The sequence below is a fragment of the Blennius ocellaris genome (assembly GCF_963422515.1).
Source record: "Blennius ocellaris genome assembly, chromosome: 1".
Lineage (NCBI taxonomy): Eukaryota > Metazoa > Chordata > Actinopteri > Blenniiformes > Blenniidae > Blennius > Blennius ocellaris.
This window is the reverse complement of record NC_137650.1, coordinates 22815819-22836046: the sequence shown is the minus strand read 5'-3', so window position 1 is coordinate 22836046 and position 20228 is coordinate 22815819. Positions and strand designations below refer to the sequence as shown.

The 20228-nt window shown below is 39.8% G+C and overlaps 1 protein-coding gene across 2 annotated transcripts; it reads right to left on the bottom strand.

The window, feature by feature from the left end:
- Positions 1–4030: 4030 nt before the first annotated feature.
- On the bottom strand, positions 4031–16901 carry mtmr10 (myotubularin related protein 10). 2 transcript variants are annotated; one of them, XM_080504051.1, is made up of 16 exons: positions 16374–16901; positions 15155–15212; positions 12515–12651; positions 12053–12125; positions 10887–11029; positions 9274–9367; positions 9029–9176; positions 8298–8385; positions 8089–8177; positions 7768–7898; positions 7573–7642; positions 7094–7164; positions 6768–6940; positions 6484–6654; positions 5902–6084; positions 4031–5612 (listed from the first exon to the last, which is right to left on the bottom strand). In XM_080504051.1, the coding sequence occupies exons 1-16, from the start codon at positions 16428–16430 to the stop codon at positions 4998–5000; spliced, it is 2301 nt and encodes a 766-aa protein (XP_080360177.1). In that variant the 5' UTR covers positions 16431–16901; the 3' UTR covers positions 4031–4997. The 2 variants fall into 2 exon arrangements, with proteins under 2 accessions (XP_080360177.1, XP_080360178.1); XM_080504052.1 differs by having other exon boundaries at positions 4031–5609.
- Positions 16902–20228: the final 3327 nt, after the last annotated feature.

Genomic DNA, 20228 nt, shown 5'->3' with positions numbered 1-20228 from the left:
GTCCTGCATGTTTTAAACGTCTCCCCTGCTGCATTGACAAGCTTGGTTCTGGCTTTCTTAGGAGCTTGCTGAAGATATAATTGCCCGATCCTTGTGAGTTGAAGCAGAGAGACATAAAAAAAAAGAAGTGCAGTACAGAGCTGCAGGATCACAGTTGGACACTGCCGTCCCATTTGGTGTGGCAAGCTACTATATCAAAAAGCACCTGTGAAACAATAAGTTATCGTTAAAAAGGTGATGGAGGAAACTTTTGAGATGAATGGGTAGGCAATGTATAGAACTACAGTACTCAGGCCCAAGGCAATACCTGGTAATTTACAAGGAAATACAGTACATCAAAACAAAACAAATAAAAAAAAAAGGAGAGTTAAAGGGCAAAAATTTTATTGAGATGCCGGTAATAAACTAAGAAAAAATCATTATGCATCTGTATCATGGGGCAAAGAAATGGCCATTAACTGAGCCAAACACTGTGCAATGAAACAACACGTTTTAAAACTAAAAACACAAAATGTTTAATAGTTGCTGTCCATCAGTCGTCAAAGTATTAAAGTTAGTCCTTCACCGCTATACCAGAGCTCGTCTTTGTAGAGGATATCCTGTAAAACAGGCAGGTCGGTGATCATTAGGACTTGTAGAGGATACGTAGTGATGCAAAGTCACTTGTGATCCCTCATACCTTTGGGTCAAATGGCGCCTGAAGCTCATCATTTATCTGTCCACAAGATGACTCCGTCTGAGCCACCATCTCTTTAGCTTCCAATGCCTGCAAGATCAGTATCAAAATCATTTTCAACAAAGTAGAACCCAATACATTTTATAAATGTATGATTTGCTCACTTGTGTTTATATTATGTGTTGTAAAAATAGTATTTGCTCACTGCTCTCTTTATGGTTTGACACATTATTCAACAATACTTGTCTCTTGTTGGAAACACTGAAAAGAATCACATTGCACTTTATTTTAAGTCATCTTATTTCCTTAGCTTCATTTATTATTATTGACTTTCAAATTTTATGTTCTCGTCCTTATTTTTAATGCCAGAAATTGTTTCCGTTTCCCGAAGGTTTTTCCTCCCAATAGTATTTTATTTAATCTTATATATTTGATCTTCTCTTTTTTACTTCTCTTTGCTGCTATATTGGTGAACCTGCTGGTCAGGTTCAATGTGTGTTTTGCAATGGAATGCCAAATGCAAACATTTCTTTTTCTTTTCTGCAAAACATCTAGGAATCACTGAGGATTACAGTATGTGTAGAATGCTGTTGAAAATACATACTGATAATGACATGTTTAAATAAAAAAAGAAAAAAAACTGAACAGGTGCACCAAAAGATTGATTTAACACATAAAGGGTGTTCCACATCTAACGTGAGAAATTATTTGGTATTAAAAAAAAACATCTGTGAATCTGTCAAGAGTAAACATGAAAGGTGGTTCACACATAGTGAGGTTGATGTCATTAGTAAGGTTTAGAAGCGTGATGTTCATCATGTGGCCCGCAGGCCAGAACAGACATGCAAGAGGGTTCAATCCAGCCTGCAAGGATGACTTTGCAGGTGAAGATACTGCAATAAATGATTCAAATGAATTGCTGTTCTCAATTTGTCCACCAGGGAATGCAGTTTTAGAAGGGAACAGGGAGATCAGTGATGCAGCAGTGACAGCAAGGCACCTTGTTGTTAGCAAAGTAGCATTAGTATCAAAGCCATATTATTGGGGTGAGTTTGTTGAAACTTTTAATACTAATTAAATAATAACATTACTCTGAAGTGGCCATTCTTCAAAACGTCACAAAATAAAATTCAGAATAGTTACAATTATTAGGATATGCCTTTTTTGTGTTGGACAAATAACATTTCCCATTTGGATTATTATTTTAAGGTATTATTTTAAAGGTCAGACCAGATTGAAATTGAGTTGGTGGCATATAACACCAATGTTTCAAGCAACACATGCAGCCATCCAGAAGACGCCTTTTTCAGGAGTTTGAACCACATTCTGCATGTAAACGGACCCGTCTGCAGTTCAGACCACTCACCCATTTAAAACCTATTCAGCATTACGAAAACAACTTGCCTAAAGTGGCCCCGAGTTACGAAAAAGAGCTGAAGCATCACTTAGTGAACATGCTGCTGTGAGCAGCTAATATGAAACTTCTTAATGGCACTGTATTCAAGAATAATCAAAAAAGAATAATTTTCAATAGGTTATTGCTCTATTAAATGCACGCTTTGAATGATTCACATATTCATTACAATCTTTTTTTTAATTATTATTATTTACATTTCACTAAGCATCTCAACATTTCTGGAAACGTGGTTGTAAAATATAGCTACAAAAATGGTCAGTCTTCCCAAAAAGGCACAGAGGACATGCAGCAGCAACTGGATCCCTCTCAGAGAACATTTGCAAAAATGGAATAAATACATCTGCGGTTGATCAATATCAAACTGCGCCCCAGCAGGGGCACCGCCGTCATACAATCACACAGAGAGTAACGTCACCAATTAATGGAAAAACAAACAGCATATAAATATATCTTCATAAAATATAAGGACTAAATCAAGGATAAAGGTTTAGTACCGTCAATCAAAAAATATGAATAGAAAGATTTCAAGCATATACAGCATTTAAAATATTTGCCAAAATTATATTCAACGTTTGCCTCCAAAGAGCCTATCCTATATCGAGTAAAATGTGCAATTATTAGCATCTGGGAGAGCAGGTTTGCACTCACTTTATACACATTACCACTGCTGTGTTTACACTTGGAGTTTGGTTTCTTGCCAAAGTTGAAATAAAGAAAATGTTCTGGGCCTGGTTTGGCTTCAGGCATGGAACTCCAACGACGTAACCAGAAAGATACTGGACAGCCACTGCCGCATGCAGCCTGCAATTTATCTTCTACAAACACGCATTGTGCTGCACGACCTGCATCACAATGCATGCTGGATTATTGCTGCGAGATTGTCACCAACTAGGAACTCGATTAAAAAACGTGAAAACGCCTGTCCTGCGTTTGGTCTGAGCGTTCGGGCTTCAATGGGACTTTATCTGAACCCGATCATGTCCGATTCTCGCACCGCACCAAACCCAGCGTTGAAGGAGGGTTCGTTTCATTCGGGCCAAACCTGACAAGTGTAAACACATCCAAGAAAAAAAAACTAGTTATTGCTAAAGAAGTTCACCATACAAGATTAAAAATGGGTCAGACATTAAAAGATCAATGCTCATCTGCAGTATCAGGACAGATGTGAGGTCTATCCAGTGGTTTGCATTATGCAGAATTACAAACTGGTACAATAAATGCTCCGTTATTTTTAAGACACTCAGAAATTACCTAGTGATTTTACTAGTTCATGTTTGTTTTTTAAACCAGACAATGATCCTTCCAGTCCCCAACTTGGCTGAACAAAAACTTCGCCGAATGACAATTGAAGGATGGACACGATTTAAAACCTCCCAAGAAAATTCCTTTTTTGCATATTTGACAGCAAAGAGCACATGAACGTCACTATTAATAACCCAACCGGAAGTAAAGTAACACTAGTTGTTGCTCGTTTGTTACATTGTTTTTCTATGCATAGAAAAAAAAAAAATCAAGAATGAACAAAGAATGTTGAACAGTGTACACAATCCTGGCCTTCCTGCTGTCAAATCACTCCACAATGAAAGTGCTACACAAACCGTGCATTTATGACACTTTGCATCAAATGAGTTATTGCTGAAGTTATTTTCACATTCTGCCTGGAAACGATGCCATCCTCTCTGAATCAGAAACTTCAGCGCTCCAATCAAATGTATTATCGACTAAACTTCAGAGTGGTTTGAGACGAGATCCGTCTGTTCTACTACTTTCAAATATGAATCTGTTCAGCTGTTCACCTCAATTGTTTCTCCTCAGTGCCTTACCAGAAGGCTCCCATAAAAGATCAATAAAAACCCAATTGAAGATAATATCTACCAGTTTGAATCCTGGAAGTTCTTCTACTCTCACACCCCCCCCCCCCCCCCCCCCCCTGGCATTATGATACTCAAAATATAGGCCCTTAATGCCGTTTTAAAAGCATTAATTTACAGTTACATCCTGAAATCACACCATTTGCCACCAAAATGAGCCATAGAATGCAGGTACTTGTAGAAAACAGCAGTAAGTTTGTGCAAAAAATTGTTTTTTTTTAAAATAACACACCCCATTACATTCAACCCAGCCAGCTCCTTTGTGTCTGGACCACATTCTAGACAACTTTGTTAGAAGTGTTAATTTTCTGTTCCTCTTTCTGAAATATAATTTAAAAATAAAAAAAACAAATCTTCAAAAGAATTTCGTGGAAGGCACAAACAAATTAAGCATTTACAAAAACAGTGATAGTTGAAATGCATTATTGATGCTGCAAAAAACAAATACATCTGTATTTCTAAATTTTGAACATCATCCAATTTTACTGGGGGAGAGCTTACTGACCTATGACAAACACCGGAAAGCACCGTTATATGGTAAAAACACGTTTCTATTATTGCCTTAAAACAATCACAGGCATTTCTTGGAAAAGCTGTTTAACCTTAATTCAGTAATACAATCTCAAAAACTGAGAGCTGAACCTTGAGAGAAGCCTCAAACGTGGACAAGAAAAAACTATATTGTAAATTAATAATATGATTTTTCACAGTCTTCAAAGACCTCACAGTAACAACTCACTGGCTAATGAAAAAGTTGCGGTGAAACTCTGACGTCCACCGCCGTCAGAGACAAGAATGATTCAGTGCTACAAATGACACCTCAATTTAGAAATAGATGCAGCATCAATGGTGCAAATTCTAGCTTATAAATAATTTAAAATGATAAGTCCAAAATGGCATTAGTCTATTTCTCAGTTTCTATTTTTTTTTTTTTTTTTTTGCGTTCAAGAAAGAGGTAATAGAAAATAAGATGATTAGTCGTTACAAAAATCTGCATTAGGATTAGAAAGGTGAGTCTTGAAGCCCGAGGTCTTCAGATAGCGTCATTAGCTAGCGTCTCTGTTGAGAGCCAGATCCTCGCCCCGTTCAGAAATTTGCTAATGGGAGTCCCATACACACTGCGACGGCACAGGTTTCCCACTGGGGTGAAAGGAAAGGAGGAGGTGAGGAAGTCTGGAGGCGTAGGGGGGTCATCGGGGGAACTGGCCTTGAAGTACATCCTCCGCTGGTCTGAGGGAGGCCCCCTCGGGCTGGGAAGTGGCGTGCTGCCGGGACTGGGCCCCGTGTACTGCCGGAGCTGGCTCTTCAGGATCTCGATCTCGTCCACCAGCTGGGAGAGCTTGTGGTAGGCGGTGATGGCGCCTCCTTTGGCAATGCATGCTTCGGGGACCCAGCGGAGGAAGAAGAGCTTCCAGAGGGCCACGTGCGAGGGCAAAAGCAGTGGGATGAGGACACCCCGCTGGTCGACGGGTTGAGAAAACCAGTCCCTGAAGTAACGCTCCGCTGGACTCTCGTCTTTCACCGGGGAGAAATCGCCCCTCAGCTCCGACATGAAGGAGCCGCGCCGGGTCAGCGTTTCCTCGACCCCCTTCAGCCCGTTGCGGGCGGACGGGACTGATCCTCGTACGGTGGAGCTGTAGGTCTTCTGCTGAAGAAAGCACAAAAGAGCGGAGCACGTTATTATGACATTAACCGCCTGCGGCAGCAGCCGCAGGTTCACGGGTCATAAAGCCACAGAAGCCGCAAATAAATATTCGAGTAGTTTGTTTTGTATCCACACTTCCATTTGTAACATAAAAGACTTTTATGGCCGTCGTGATGATATTACATCTTCACTTTTACCAGCCGATTGTGTGCAATGTGCACAGACACTGTGTTTGTTAGGTGCGTATCCCTGCAGAGTGAGAACGACGCCAGTGACTCAGTTCCTCACAAACCTTGGTGCGGGTGAAAGATTTCACTTCCCCGTTCTGAACACAGGCAGCTCCTTTCCCCACATACATGGGGTTGTTGAAGAGGGTTTGATCTTTGTGAGAGAACTGCTGTGACCAATCCCACACCGGGGGGAAATACACAGACGGGTCTTCTCCTGGAGGGATGGCTTTGTTCTTGGCAAAGTCCTGGAGAAGATGAAGATCAGGTTATTCGGAATCTTCACAGAAAATTGTTTTTTTAATGGATTAAAAAAAATAAACAAAAAACTGCAGGAAACTGAAAAGGACAATACAGGAAGCTCGATAAAACATTTTCTATTTTGAAAGGTGATGGCTACTTTTTTTCCCCACCACAAGTTCGATGCTTTTTTATGTTTGAACTCGGTTATTTCCTTTCCTGCATGTTATCTGGCAGACAAGAAGGAAATGATAACATACTAATTCTGCTTTGTCACACAGTCATCTGAGCGTTTCTATTAACATATGTTAGTAGCTGTTAGATTCTTAAGTCATGCCATAACTTCTTATATTTTTAATATCTCAATTATGGTAGTAAGTGAAGCAAAAGATATTGCCGTTCCTCACCGTTAAGTGCCGAGTCCGCTGTTTGGGAGAACTAAATAGAAAGGTACTGAAGAGTGGGATCCACATGCTGTCGCTCAGCACTGTCAGATAGGCCTCTGTGAACTCAAATGCTGCTGGGTACTGGTTCATCATTTGCCACACGCAGTCCAGGAACAGCATGAACAGTGGAGACTAACAAGGAACAAAGGAAAAAAAGAAAACGAAGTAAGGGCATCAAACAGGAGCTTCTTAAGAAAAAAATTGGGCATTGGGCTTTTTTCCAGACCTTTTTAAAAGACACTCACCTCCTTGTTGTCATTCCTCTTTAAGTGGTTGCATCTGTCCAAGAAGCGATGGCCAGCCATCACCCACTCCTTCTGCACTAGACTCTGAAATCCAATAAGGCTGCGATAATGAGGGTCCAACATGAGCTGGACCAGTGAGGACACGACACAGCTCAGGTCTCTGTCTTCTTCCTCTGTGATCGTGCAATAGAGAGACCGCAAAAGTTAAATAAAAGCTTTATTATGAGAGAAGAATCTTCCAGATCAGTACACATTGCAGAAGAAAAGCAATATTATTAAAAGTGTTGCAAAAACTTTCAGAACCCTGCTGCCCACGTATAATTTACCTTGGAGAACAACGGATGAATTCTTTACATCCATGTAGTAAACCGTCTCCGCTGCGTTCTTCAAAAAGGCCCTAGGAAGGCAAAAAGGGTACGGAATGTTGACAGACTGCAAGATTTTCTTGAGCGAGTCTGTCGGTCAGAATTTCATACTGAAGTTCATTTTGTTTGCAGACAGCTGCAGGTTCGCAGGCAGATAAAACATTCCTTAAAGATACTCAGGGTGAAGAACTATGTCAGACAAGTGACATCTTTAGTGCAAGAACAACACTTTGAATGAAAGTTTGACATTGTGGAGATAAAGACATAGACAAAATGTCCTCTTACAAACGCAATATTAATCACCATGCTATTAAGTTCAACTCAAAACTGTTGGTACATTTTTTTCCCCCCCAAGTAGCATGGCTAACTGACAAGAAAATGTTAGGTAAGAACAAAAAATGCACAGTCATCACTGAACTTGTCCATCCCAGTTTACATACCTGACATACTCCAGCCATCGTGAGTTTTCAATAGTTGAAAGCCACCGCTCCTCAGACTCTTCAAAGGGGTCTGTACAATGACAGCAGTCAACAACTTGAACGGATAAGCTGCACAGGTGTTTGATAAAATGTATACTGCACTGCGTGTCTGCAGTGGCTGTGCACAGTGCAGTCAGAGGTTGTGAGAGAGCTCACCGAGCACACAGATCTGCCTGATTTTCACAAAGGCGCTCTGAATATCCTGGATGTTTGGCAGACACTTGTCCAGATCTGAGCGGATGACCTCACTGTGCTGTGGGTGGCTTTTTGTGATGGCAGTAAAGATCCTAAAACGACAGGAAACATGCTGATGATAGAGGAATACGTTAAATAGTTCAGTTTCACGTTAAAACTAAATTATGACAGCATTATTTATCTATCGGCTACAACTGAACACTCCAGCTGAACTTCACCGTAGTACAAACCAGACCTGACCGTTTGGAATCGGACTGAAATAAATATGCACACGGGCAGTACCTTTGATCCATCTTCCTCTGCTGCAGCGGGTCCACTATGCTGGCCATGCGGACAAGAGCGCTCCCATTGGGATGATTCCAGCACCACAGCTATGAAGAAAAGCATTTCGAAATTAAACCTGGACCATGAGAGAACTTAAGGAGATGCTCTAATAACCAATGATCTGAAATGATTCCAAAGATGCTTCTCAAAGCACACGAGCGACTCACAGGGATGCGCTTGTCAGTGAAGAATATGGAGTACTGCTTCAGATCTTGATCTGCCAGAGAAACTGGCACCACAATGTACTCTGGAAGACTGTAAGGAAATTGAGAAACAAACAAACAAAAAAAAAGACTGGAGTCATGCATGAAGCAAACAAGACAGACGGTAATGACAGCAGAACAAAACATGGAGGAATTTGCATGTGATGTGCAGTGTGTTGCAGTCAAGAGTCCAATTCATGAAGTTGAAAATTAACTTTTAGACTGTTTTGCCAATACACTGCATTCCTTTACCGTTTGAATCTTCTTATTTGATGCATTGGTTGATATGACTAAAGAAAGCCATTGATATTTCGTAGACAAGTTGTTGGAATCATCTGCCGTCTAAAATATAGCCAAGTATCTTTTGACTGATGTTAATGATTGGAAATACCAGTGTACAGTAAAGACAGTCAGTCCTTGAGCAGGTCATGTGAGACCACGGGCGCTGTTTAAGGTGCTATAAAGCAGTTTTCAGTATTTCTGTAAACTACAATGTTCGCTATGAAACCAGCCATGAAACCACCACTGAACTTGCATGAACAGTGTATTGTACAAAAACATAAATGTAATCAAGCTCCCCACAATGAGTGCCTCAGTAAAGAAGAACTAGGGCACACAATGCACGCATGCATCTCTCAAACTGAAATCAACCGTGATGTTCTCGAGAAGGTACAAGTATGTTTTGACCAACAAACCTTGGTGAGATGACGTAATTCTCATTGACAGAGCACACCCTCCACTCTGAAGCGCCCGTTCTTTTGATCTCCCGATCCCAGTCAGATGGACGATCGAAAATGGGGGTCTGCAATCCTCCTTTTGAGGTGGAACCATTAACTTGCTCCCCTGGAAAAGTGCAAACACTTGAGTGGCTGCGCTTGACACAGAGACAAATCTGACAAGGGGCTTCCGTGTAAGACAATCGGTGCACATGCTAAAGTACCTTTAAATTCATGATATCGCCGTCCCTGGTACTCGAAGCCAAAAAGCAGTTGGAGGTCTGCTGGATGTGAATAGTGAGCAATAGCAAGGCAAACCTGAGCAAAGACAAGAGAGAACAATTAGTTAGATGCACAGGGCATTACAAAAGGTGCACATAATGGCAGACTTACTACATCAGCAAAGCAAGAGAGACAGTTTCATTGCCAACACGGGTTCACCCTTGTGCTAAAATAAATGTTCTTTAATCATACAGCAGAGGCACATGACAAAAAAAAAAACCCCAAAAAACTTGGCAGAGTCTAATTCTGACAGACAGCCCACTGCTCTGGATTTACTAGACCGAATCACTCTGCGACTGCACTTGATTCACACAAAGCAAGCTATTCAATAGTAAAGCTGTGAAAAACATAGGACACCGAGAAGTGTGTGGGTGTGAGTGAGTGTGTGTGTAGACAAGGTTGCTCCCCACTCTGTAATTTCCGATGGTAAAATAAGCTATTACAGGGTGGCATAACTCCATATGTCAAAGAGGGAAGAGAAAAAAAAAGACCTGAGCTCTTTTCTAGGTTCGCACTGTAATTACATACATGGTGTTCATAAATAGGTTTAAATGAAGTGACAGAGGCCAGACACACTTTATTTTAGTCGAGCAGCGATAATTAACCTTTCATGTTCTTACATGCAGTAGTTCTTGTACATGGAATATAGTGTTAATGTTTACATTTATTAATAAACTAGAAGGGAAAGTCTTGTTTTATATACTACTATACTGTTCAGCGGATGTGGCAAAAGTGTGTAATAAAAAAGCAGCAAAACTCCACAAAGGTTGCTCTCAGATGAGATGAGAAACTTAGTTCATTCTGATTGATGCCGTCTTATATTCTGTATTAAATGCAACATTGAACTAATGAAACAAGTGATATTGAACATTATATTTTTGTTTTTCCTCTTTCAATGCCATCAACTGCAATTCAAATTTTTCTTTGTCTTCAATGTACAGATTACAATGTCTGATAAATCCCTCACAGTGGCCTCATGGACAGCTGCAGTGTGAAGAATAAAACATCTCTGTGTGTGCAGGAGATGAGTCAGAGTCACACTGCCAGTGGCTCCTACAAACAAGTCCTACATTCTGTTTCCTTTTATGTTGAATGAGCATTGTTCTGACCGTCTCCTCATTGTTCGGCCAACGGCTACATGAACAAGGTGCTTAAGGAGTTACTCATTTCCATTCATATGGCGAGGAACAGAACAGACACTTGCAAGCTTGGGTGACATGAACATCCTTGTTGCTGAGGAAGTGGCGACAGCAGTGAAATACGCACACGCACACAAAGAGGAAAGGAAAAGTTTGGTCAGCAGTACCGTGCAGTGAAACCAGCAAGGAAAACTGAAACGTGAAAGGGTCACTTCTAAGAAACTGTGTACAGTTTATTGTCATTAAAAAGACAGATTCATTCAGATTGCATTGACAATTCAACAACTGCGGTGTGTTTATTTTTGTTTTTAAAGAATGAACAAACGTGAAAGTCAGAGTGGATGGAAGGATCATTTAATAGTGTCTCAACAACACTCAAACTCAGGCAATATATTTCAATAGGCAGCTTCCCTTACCTTTTTGGCACTCTCAGGCCCAGCCTCAACGAAGCAGAACCTGATGACGCGCAGATCTTTGCAGTACAGAATGAGCTCAGTGGGGTTGAACTTCAGCTTCTGGTTTGAGCCCAATACTTTTTTCTTGCCCTTTGTGTCATTCACTGAAAGAAACGATAACAGAATTGTTTCTTTTTAAATAACAAGCCATTTAGCAGATATTAAAGTTCAAACACAGAACATATCATACTGCTGTGTATGTGAGTTTTTTTTTTTTTTTTTAAGTAAAACCAAAAGCCATTTTGCTGGCCAAAAATTCAAGTTAACAATAACATCTAGTCACGAGGACTGTGCAGTGAACCAGGGATGCTCCAACAACCCTGGTTATACAGTGATTTTTATTTGCCGTCACTGTTTCTCGTCTGTGTTTCTGCTCGTTTATATGCAAGCTGCAGTTCTCACGCTGCTGCCCAAAAGACACATATCCCAGGGAGAGAAACAGACCAATATCTATTTGAGTGGAACAGCAGCATCTATTATTCGCCTAAGCACAACATCTGCCAATAAGGCTTGCCAAGCAAGCAGAACAAATAAGCAGAAATGAAATGTGCAACAACTTCCTCGTACCTCTGTATAAGACCATGTATGCTACTCAGACACACTGCACTTGCTGTACCCTCAGCTATGTCCAAATAATAACATCCAAACAGAGACGGTTAAGAAGAATCAATACCTAAAACAAAAGTCTAATTTGCCTTATATGTTGGTAAAATTGACACAGATGCTGCAGCATTTAGTAGTCAAGTTCAAACTGGTCACAAACAAGCTGGAAAGAGCAGAACCTCGCGCTTCACCACTGTAACCTAACAAACCTTGCCCTGGGCTAATGCCCTTGTGCGGTCAGCAATCGACAGCAATGAGATATATAAACAAAGCTAATCCACAGCCGGGCCTGCGCTGCCACTAAATCCTGCCCTCCGCTGTGACATCACTTGTTATCAGATTCCAGCCTGGGAGAAACAACAGACGACACCAGTCAGACCAGCTGTCAAAATTTAATGAGGAATCAACTCGGCCCAACTGTAGATTACGCTTGTGAGATGTGGAAGTCAGTAGCCGGCTGGGTGTCATAACGCAAAGAACTAGAGCAAACATCTCTGAAACGTAAATGCTCGTTTCCTTCTTACCTGTTACTACTTGCTCCAGACAGGTTAGAGGGATGTCGTGCTCTCCAAGCAGCAGGTGGCACAACTGGTTTTTCTGTAACAAAGCCACAGGAAAGCGTTTAAAAACTATGCTTGACGAAACATTGGATTATCCCCAATAATCACAGAAAAACTAGATTACGAGTTGCTAAACTTCTGTAGAGTGCATAAACAAGCAGTGAGTGAGCACCACTTCGAACATTCTGCCATAAAGGCGAAATGGCATCTGCCCTCTCACATCTTGTGCACCATTCCGAACAATGCAATGCAGGAAAGAACACAAGTCTTCCTTCCTCCTTACCAGACGTACCAAACACACATATAAACAAGGATGTTGTCGCTTTTTTCAGCGGTATGCCGTTGGCACTTGTAAAGCTTAGAGTGTAGTTCTACGGCTCCAGACCCATTAGGAATAAAATGTGACGTTCAAATCTTCATAAATACCTGCATTGTTGAGGCATCTTGAGGGATGAAAGAGACCTTAAAGTTGGTGCATATCAACTTCCCCCACAGGTCATCCTGGCCGCCTTCAGTGTTGATGCATTTCTTCACAAAGTTGACCTCGTTCACCACTATCTCTCCTGGTAAAGAACAAATGAAGAAATGAACCCGAGTGGAAAACCCTCGTGCCACGGTTTAAAGAAGTGCGTAGGGATATTTTGAAAGTGAGTACATTAAGGAGGAGAAAAAAAAAATGTTGTCTGATCTTTCCCTGCAAGTTTTTTTTTTTTTTTTATCGATTGGTTTTTGATTTCAACGTCGATTAATTGGTCCATGTACGTGTATCAGAGTTTTGTAAATAGCTGAATGCTTCTCCGGGTACATGATCAGCATTGGCCACTTTGATGAAGGCTGAGGCCATGAAGCAAGTAACAAAATGTAATACAACTTATCAAAACACACCAGGCACTCTATATGTATTATCACGGGATGTTTTGCAAACATGTGAAAGGCTAAGCTTCAACACCAGAAACCCAAAAATAAATGCAACCCACATCATGGTGTTTACGTCAGCTTAAGGTGAACAAGGCTGTATTTTATATACACCATCTTTTACGAGCGCTCTGACCTTAGCTCCTTCACATGATCACAAAACGATCAAGGCCTAGAAAAGAATCCAGCTATAAAAAGTTCCCCCCACAAATGTTTTAAAGATGTGATCTGGAGCTACTGGGTGGAGGCCTGCAGACAGATACTTCAAAGGTCCGTTAGAGTAACCACCCCAGACTGTCGAGTTAAAAATAAGGAAGCAGATCATGAAACCTGTTCAGTCCATTTTGCACTGCAGTCAAGATGACTTAACTGCAGAGATGAAGAGAAAAGTGCACCAACCACAATAAAGACTCACATGAGATCACTTTTCATGATGCGCGTGTGTGAAAATATCTATTTCAGTCCAGTGATCTTGCAATATAGACTACATTTTGAAAAGGTAGTTCCAAAAAAAGCTTAAAGGAGTTTCTGCAATGTGACCTCATCTGTAACTTGCATATTTCATTTTGTCAAGTGCAAGTAGCAATACATCAGCTTTCAAACATATGACGCAACTGGTGAGTCATATCCAAGTTACCTGGTTGCAAATCAAATTGTAGAATTTTCAGACTCAGCAAGTGGTTAAGCAAACCTTTACAAAAATCCTTTGACGTTTCACCATTTCTGGCTTTGAAAATGCATTTGTCAGTTTTACAAGTCCAAACAGGTTTCTATCAATACGTTTCCATGACTACAGGATGTGACCACACGGGGAGCATCGTGGTTACGTAGTTTGACAAGAATTTTCTTTGCCTTTATGCAGAATTTTGTTATACAAAGTGATGAAAGCCCCAGTGAATGAGACATTTAAGCGAACACTTCATACACTTCCCTATTCTGTGTTGTTGATATCTGTGCATTAATAAAGTCATTTGCTTTGCTGATTAAATTCTGTGAGCCTTCTGAAGTGAGAAATCTGCAGTTGAATGCGAATGGTTTCATGCTACATTCAGGCTGCATAGTAATTATACTGCAGCCGTTCTGAGACCAGCTCCCATTGTCCTTGTGTAGACGGGAGAAAACAACCATTTCTGGAAACATTCAGGCCGTTGTTGTGTAAACAGGGCATTAGATTGTCTGTTTCAGAGAGCCCAGGGTTTAGTTTTGCCATTATGACTTTGCTCTTCCATGCATGAAGCTTGTACTGACAAATGTCCAAAGAAGGAAACCTCCTGCACATTAAATCATCCATAGCTCTTCACAACATTTTCTCATTTACATGTACAAAATGGCAGCACCACAATTAGCCAAGGTTTTACCAGTGCAGAAATGCTTGTCAGACCAGTTTGTTGAAACTCTGTCATTTATGCGAAACAAAAACACTGCAGGTAAATAGGTGCATGCTAGGGCACAGTCAATGCATTTTGAGAAACTTGAAGAAGACATAAAGAATCTTACAAAATGTGACACTGACACTGGAAAACAAAAAGAAGCAACAGCCAGTCTTGTCTCCAATAGATTAATGGACCATTCTAGATAACAAAAGGCTCATGTTAACTGGGCTATCTGCTTGTGTGAAATTGTTCATATACTGCCACACCCACTGTTCCAGAAAAAGACATTCCTTCACAAGAAACTGAGTAACTGCAACTGTGTTTTTTTAGAACCTGCAACGAAAATAGTGTTTTAGATTTTAGTTAAAAATCTAGACACAAATAACAACATTATATAAGATCATAGCTGAAACTTGGCTAAATAATCAGGCCTAATCATCACAGTCGGTTATGTGAGAGTACAAGAGAATTGTGAGAGTTGATTACTAGAATCATGAGCCAAGTTGGAAACACTTACAGGTTAATGACAAACAGACTTTTTTGCCAAAGTACAAGTTGGTTGCTCACTCAGCAATAGTTCCATTTTGCACAGGGACGATGGAGACAGTATGTGATATATTGCTTAAATATTAGCAGAAGAATAAAATCTGTTATTTGTTCATTGACACAATGGCCAAATAAAGCAACATTATCCCAGCACTGTCTACTTTTCTGCTCTTGTTTGCACAACACTCTTGTCGGGTGCAAACTATTTTTAAAATGAAGAAAACAAACTCACCTGGGAGTAACTTAGGCTCCAACTTCTTAATGGGTTGTTCAATGGCTTTCTTCTCGGTCTATAAAAATAATAAAATGCCATATTTGTTACACAGATGCTACTCACGATGGTCGAGGATTCATGGCAATGATGGATGATGATAGTGGAGAAAATGTTCCTGCAAAAATGTTCTTTGATTGTCAACAAATCATATCAGAAAAAGGTGTTTAGAATCATTAGTCGCCACCAAACAACAGTTAAAAACGGACATATGTTCAGATCTTAGAAGAGCAGAAGTGACAATTGATCTGGTGCCCAGTGGATTTGAGTAATGCAGATAAGGGCAAAGTGATGACTCTTAGACAGTTGGGTATTAGGTTTAACCTCAAAGTTACCCCTAATGAAATACAGTGAAAAGTATCAAGTAAACCATATTTATAGTTAGACTAAATGTTATAAAGTTATTCTTTTATCTACTTTTGACATAACTACCCATACAACTGAAATCCTTTGAATCTCTTGTGCATGTAATTAGCTTAATCAAGTATTCAATTTGCCCTGTCGGAGTTTTTACATGTTTTTGAATAATTCCATTACAGCCTGAAGATCAATAGCCCAACATCACTGGGCACTCTGACATAAAAACAAGCAAGGACAAAACTAGTTCATTTACATTTATTTAGGTGTTGTTTTGTAGCAGTCCAGACAAATTAACATCCACTTCCAAAGGTATGAATTATAATGTAATAAAGAAGAAAAAACACTCTGGTATGACGTGGTTGTATGTTTTGTCCACAGTTTATGACTCTTGTTTATCCTGTTTCATTCCACCTATTGATGTTCTGACCCAAATAGGAAATCTTTGCACTCCAGTGTAGTGAATAGATTTATAATCTGGGATTACAATCACTTCCCTTTACACTTGACCTTGCCCATACAACACTGGGTTTATGCTGAAGGTGCATTCACGTACCAGCAAAACAAGGCAAACAGGAGCTACTGTCCCTTATTACTGTCTAGTGTCATTTTACTTCACAAATCGTAAACTCCACCATACACGCCAAAAAAGTGTGTCATATCATCCTAAACTCTTTCGGCACAATGTGGAAAGTGTTCATGTTTTTAATGTGTGAATGACAGGAGCAGATCCGAAAAGTACGTCACTTAGTATTTGAGCTTATTGAAGAAAATATCCGACCATGTAAAGACCTTACAATTAAAACAATACATTGAAACTCACCTGTACAGGAGGAAGATAACTCTTGAAGGTTGGTTTCGGGGGTTTGACAGAAAACATTGTTTATATCCGCCCTCCCGGCGATGTTCTCAAATGGGCGGCTGGTGAGTGAAAAAAGAAAAAGAAAAGAAAAAGAACCCTAAAAGAAGCCTTCAGGAAAGTTTAGGTCAGCTTTTCTCTCGGTTAATCCAAGACGTCCGCGTGTGAAAGCTTCATGGAGACGGGCAGGGCCAGCGGCGGCACTCCTCCATGTCGACAGGCGCTCCAGTTAGCAGCTTTAACTCTGCGCGAGAGAAACTTGACAGAAGTTAACGTTTGCACGTCGGCGCTAGCTCGGTTAGCTCGATAGCTTCAAGTATCACATGAAGTTTCTAACTGTATTCACCGCGGACCGATTCGACCGAACAACATCAACACGTCGGTTGACTGTCTACATTTTTTTTTTTTTTTTACACCTGTAACAGTTTAAGTTAGCTTCGCCGACTTCCTCAAAGTCTAAACTAATTCAGCCAAACGCAGAGCCTGACGCTGTAAAGGATTTAACGGCCATGTTTATACGGAGAGCAGAGGTCCCGCCCTGCTTCCGGACTCCTCCGTTCAGCTGTCGCCGTCAGACTGTCTCGCTCAATCAAACTTTCAGAAAGGAAACGGAATCCGAGTTCCCACTACATTTAACTTAACATTGCTAAATACAAACAACTTTGTCATTAAAATATAAAGCTATAATTATTTAGTTTGCGTTCGTCAAGGTGTATCTATGGACTACAACTCCCATCATGCACCACTGAGCTTGTGGCCGTGCCTCTTTTTTCTTTCTGACTATTTTAACAATAGCTTTTCTTTTCTTTTTTCTTTTCTTTTCTTTTCTTTTCTTTTCTGAAATTCTGTAAGAAAGTGATGTATCTAATTCACTGATATATCTCGACCCACTGTATCTATCTATCTATCTATCTATCTATCTATCTATCTATCTATCTATCTATCTATCTATCTATCTATCTATCAACAATTAAAGCAATAATAACTTTCTTAATAATTAAAGAATGTTTTGTGCCATTCCAGACTTATATTTACTTTATGATGTTGTTCTTTAAGTATTAACGGTGTCTTTAAGTGTTAACTAAAGCCACCTTTAAAGAGATATTTTGTCCAATGACTGTTCAATTCGAACTTCGGTGATATATTCTTTTACTGTTTATCATTATTGTAAAGCTCCATACTTTGAATTGTTGACCAATGAGCAACCTCAGGATAAAGCAGAGGAGTGAAACACATTTTAAGGCTTACATTCGACAGCTTGAAGGCAGCTGGTGAGTTGCTACGATAATGGTGTCTGTATATTTCTAAGCAATAAGAAACATGTATGTGATTTATGGCTGCTGATCAACGCTGCAGATACTGGGTGGATATATGGAAAAAAGAAAACAGAAGACCAGGCACACCTCACAGTGAGAATTCTCCAGTTCAAGTCAATTCTAGCGGGGCTTTCTGTGTGCAGTTTCCATGTTCTTATGTACACGTGAGAATTCTACAGGTTCCCGGTTTCCTCTCTCCAAAAACATATGATCAGGGTGTGAATATGGGTGTGTTTGATGGTCAACTGACTTGTGTGATTGGTAAGTAACACAAATTCATATTAATCAGCTTGTATCAGTTTCAGTTCTATAAATCAGTAAAGAAGATGGATCTTATTGCCACTCATCTTGTCACATCTTGTATTTAATGTTTGGTAAATATTAAACTTTTTCTAATAGCATATATTTGATTTAAGAGATGATTGAAAACCAGTATTTTAGGCTGTTCACGTTGGCTGCGATTTATTTATTCCCCACAAGATGGCGAAAAAACACTGCATCCAAGGAAACGCCAACGTTTTCGTGGCTCTGTTTTGTGTTTAGTGTTTGGTTCTGTTTAGTGTTATATTTTGCCTACTGGACTGTGTTTGGGTCCTCATGAGCACCTTAGACTTCTGCTCATCATTTCTTCGAAAAACATAACATTCTGGGCCTCTAGAAGCAAGATCCTAAAACTACCCACTTGTCCCCAGGTGCTGCACAGTGGTAGCCCCCTAAGCCTGAGCTGTCTTGGAGAATTTTAGATTGGTCAAATACAGAGGAATAATGAATGATCCTCCAAAAGGCACCAAGAAAGTAATTCAACTGAATAGAGAGAGAGAGAGAGAGAGAGAGAGAGAGAGAGAGAGAGAGAGAGAGAGAGAGAGAGAGAGAGAGAGAGAGAGAGAGAGAGAGGGACACCATTAGACGGGTTACACCCAGAGAGCAGACTGCCTCACTACCACTCATCATTTAAGTGCCGGCCTCAGTCTGGCAGAGACTGGCTGTGAGAGGTGGATACCGGTGCCACCCAAACACTTCCAAATGGGTTTCCCCAAGGGCCTCAATAATGCATTTTTATGTGTCTCATGTAATGAAGCTGACTCCTTCCCCAAACTGTGCAATCAAAAATGTTGCTTAATAGATTATCAAGGATCAACACCATAAGGACATGCCATGTGACGGGTATCATTTATACACAAAAGTGAGACGATGATTTCACAACACTTGCTTTTCACAAACTATGTTAATGGTTTATTTTGCAAAGTATCAATTGTTCTTGAATGTAATTTTACCTAAAACATAGAAAAATATTTTTCAATTAGTTAAATTGAAGTGTCATAAATTCAAATGAGTTATAGCAAGCCATAATTTGCTAGATATTTGTTGGCAACAGTTTCACGCAGATAGCTACAAGAAGAGAAAGAGGAAAAGAGTAAATGAATATGATATACATATTGAGTTTGGTATAATAAGTTGTGACCAAGATTACCTGAAATTTTTTTTTTGAGAGGTGCACAATTTAAGGACTATTACATTTGTTTGCGAATTTACAATTGTACTCTACTAAATTTAACTGATCATCACTACTTTTATAACTAAAGCGACAGCTTTTTTAAATTAGTGATACAATTCAATCAACAAACCCATTTACATTATTCATAATAGTTTACAAACTTTCCAGAAGTTAAGGTGTACAAGTTGTGTAGCAGCATTTCATGTAAATACATATATACATTCATGAGGCTCAACAAAGGGCAAACACTGTGGAAAAGATAATGTTCGGCATAATTTATTCTGGGTGCATTTATTTGGTAAAGTAGCACTCTTGCCTTGTAGTTAGAAGATCCAGAAGAGCACCGATTCAAGTCTGGGAAGGTTGTGGGTACAAGTTTTAGTGGAGTTTATATATTCTCCCTATGTGTGAGTTTCCCCTTGAGGGACTGGCAACCAGTCCATTGAGTGCCCTACCTTTGCCCAATGTCAGTTCTTTTCCTTGTTCTATATTCTATATTTTTATTTTGAAAAATTGTGGGTGATAGATGTCTACACTATAGGAGGGGAAGCAATATTTAATTTTGATTCCACCATGTCTTAAAGGTACAGCAGAATAAACAAAAAAGTTCACTTTGACATTTAATGAGATTTGATATTTTTCTATTTTAACAGACAAAACAAAAAACTATACAGGTTCAATGTCACAATTGAAAAAAAAAAGTAAACGTTCAAAATGTCTCTATTTGGTGTATTTTGAGTGTAGAAATAACTTTGTGAAAATATTCCACTCTCTGTATATTCTTCACAGTTGTGTTATATTTCTTGTTTTATTGCTGTATATTTTGTCGATTGCGTTGTGGCTTAAACATGCTTTAGATATATAACGTTCCCTTATTTATCCATTGACTTGACTGACTGCACTGTCAGCTTTCTCTAAAGAGACTTTCATGAAAAAAAGAAAGAAAAAAAAAGCGCACTGACGCTGAAATGTTTTTGTCCACTTTGTGTTTGTCCCCGTTGTTGGGGG

What these genes read in the sequence shown, in the direction of transcription:
- mtmr10 (XM_080504051.1), bottom strand. Translation starts at nt 16,430, where the DNA reads ATGTTTTCTGTCAAACCCCCGAAACCAACCTTCAAGAGTTATCTTCCT. An exon ending in AAGATGCCTCAACAATGCAG is followed by an intron (nt 12,126 to 12,514) that starts GTATTTATGAAG and finishes GCTTTGTTACAG; the next exon opens with AAAAACCAGTTGTGCCACCT. An exon ending in AATCTTTCACCCGCACCAAG is followed by an intron (nt 5,613 to 5,901) that starts GTTTGTGAGGAA and finishes TGCTTTCTTCAG; the next exon opens with CAGAAGACCTACAGCTCCAC.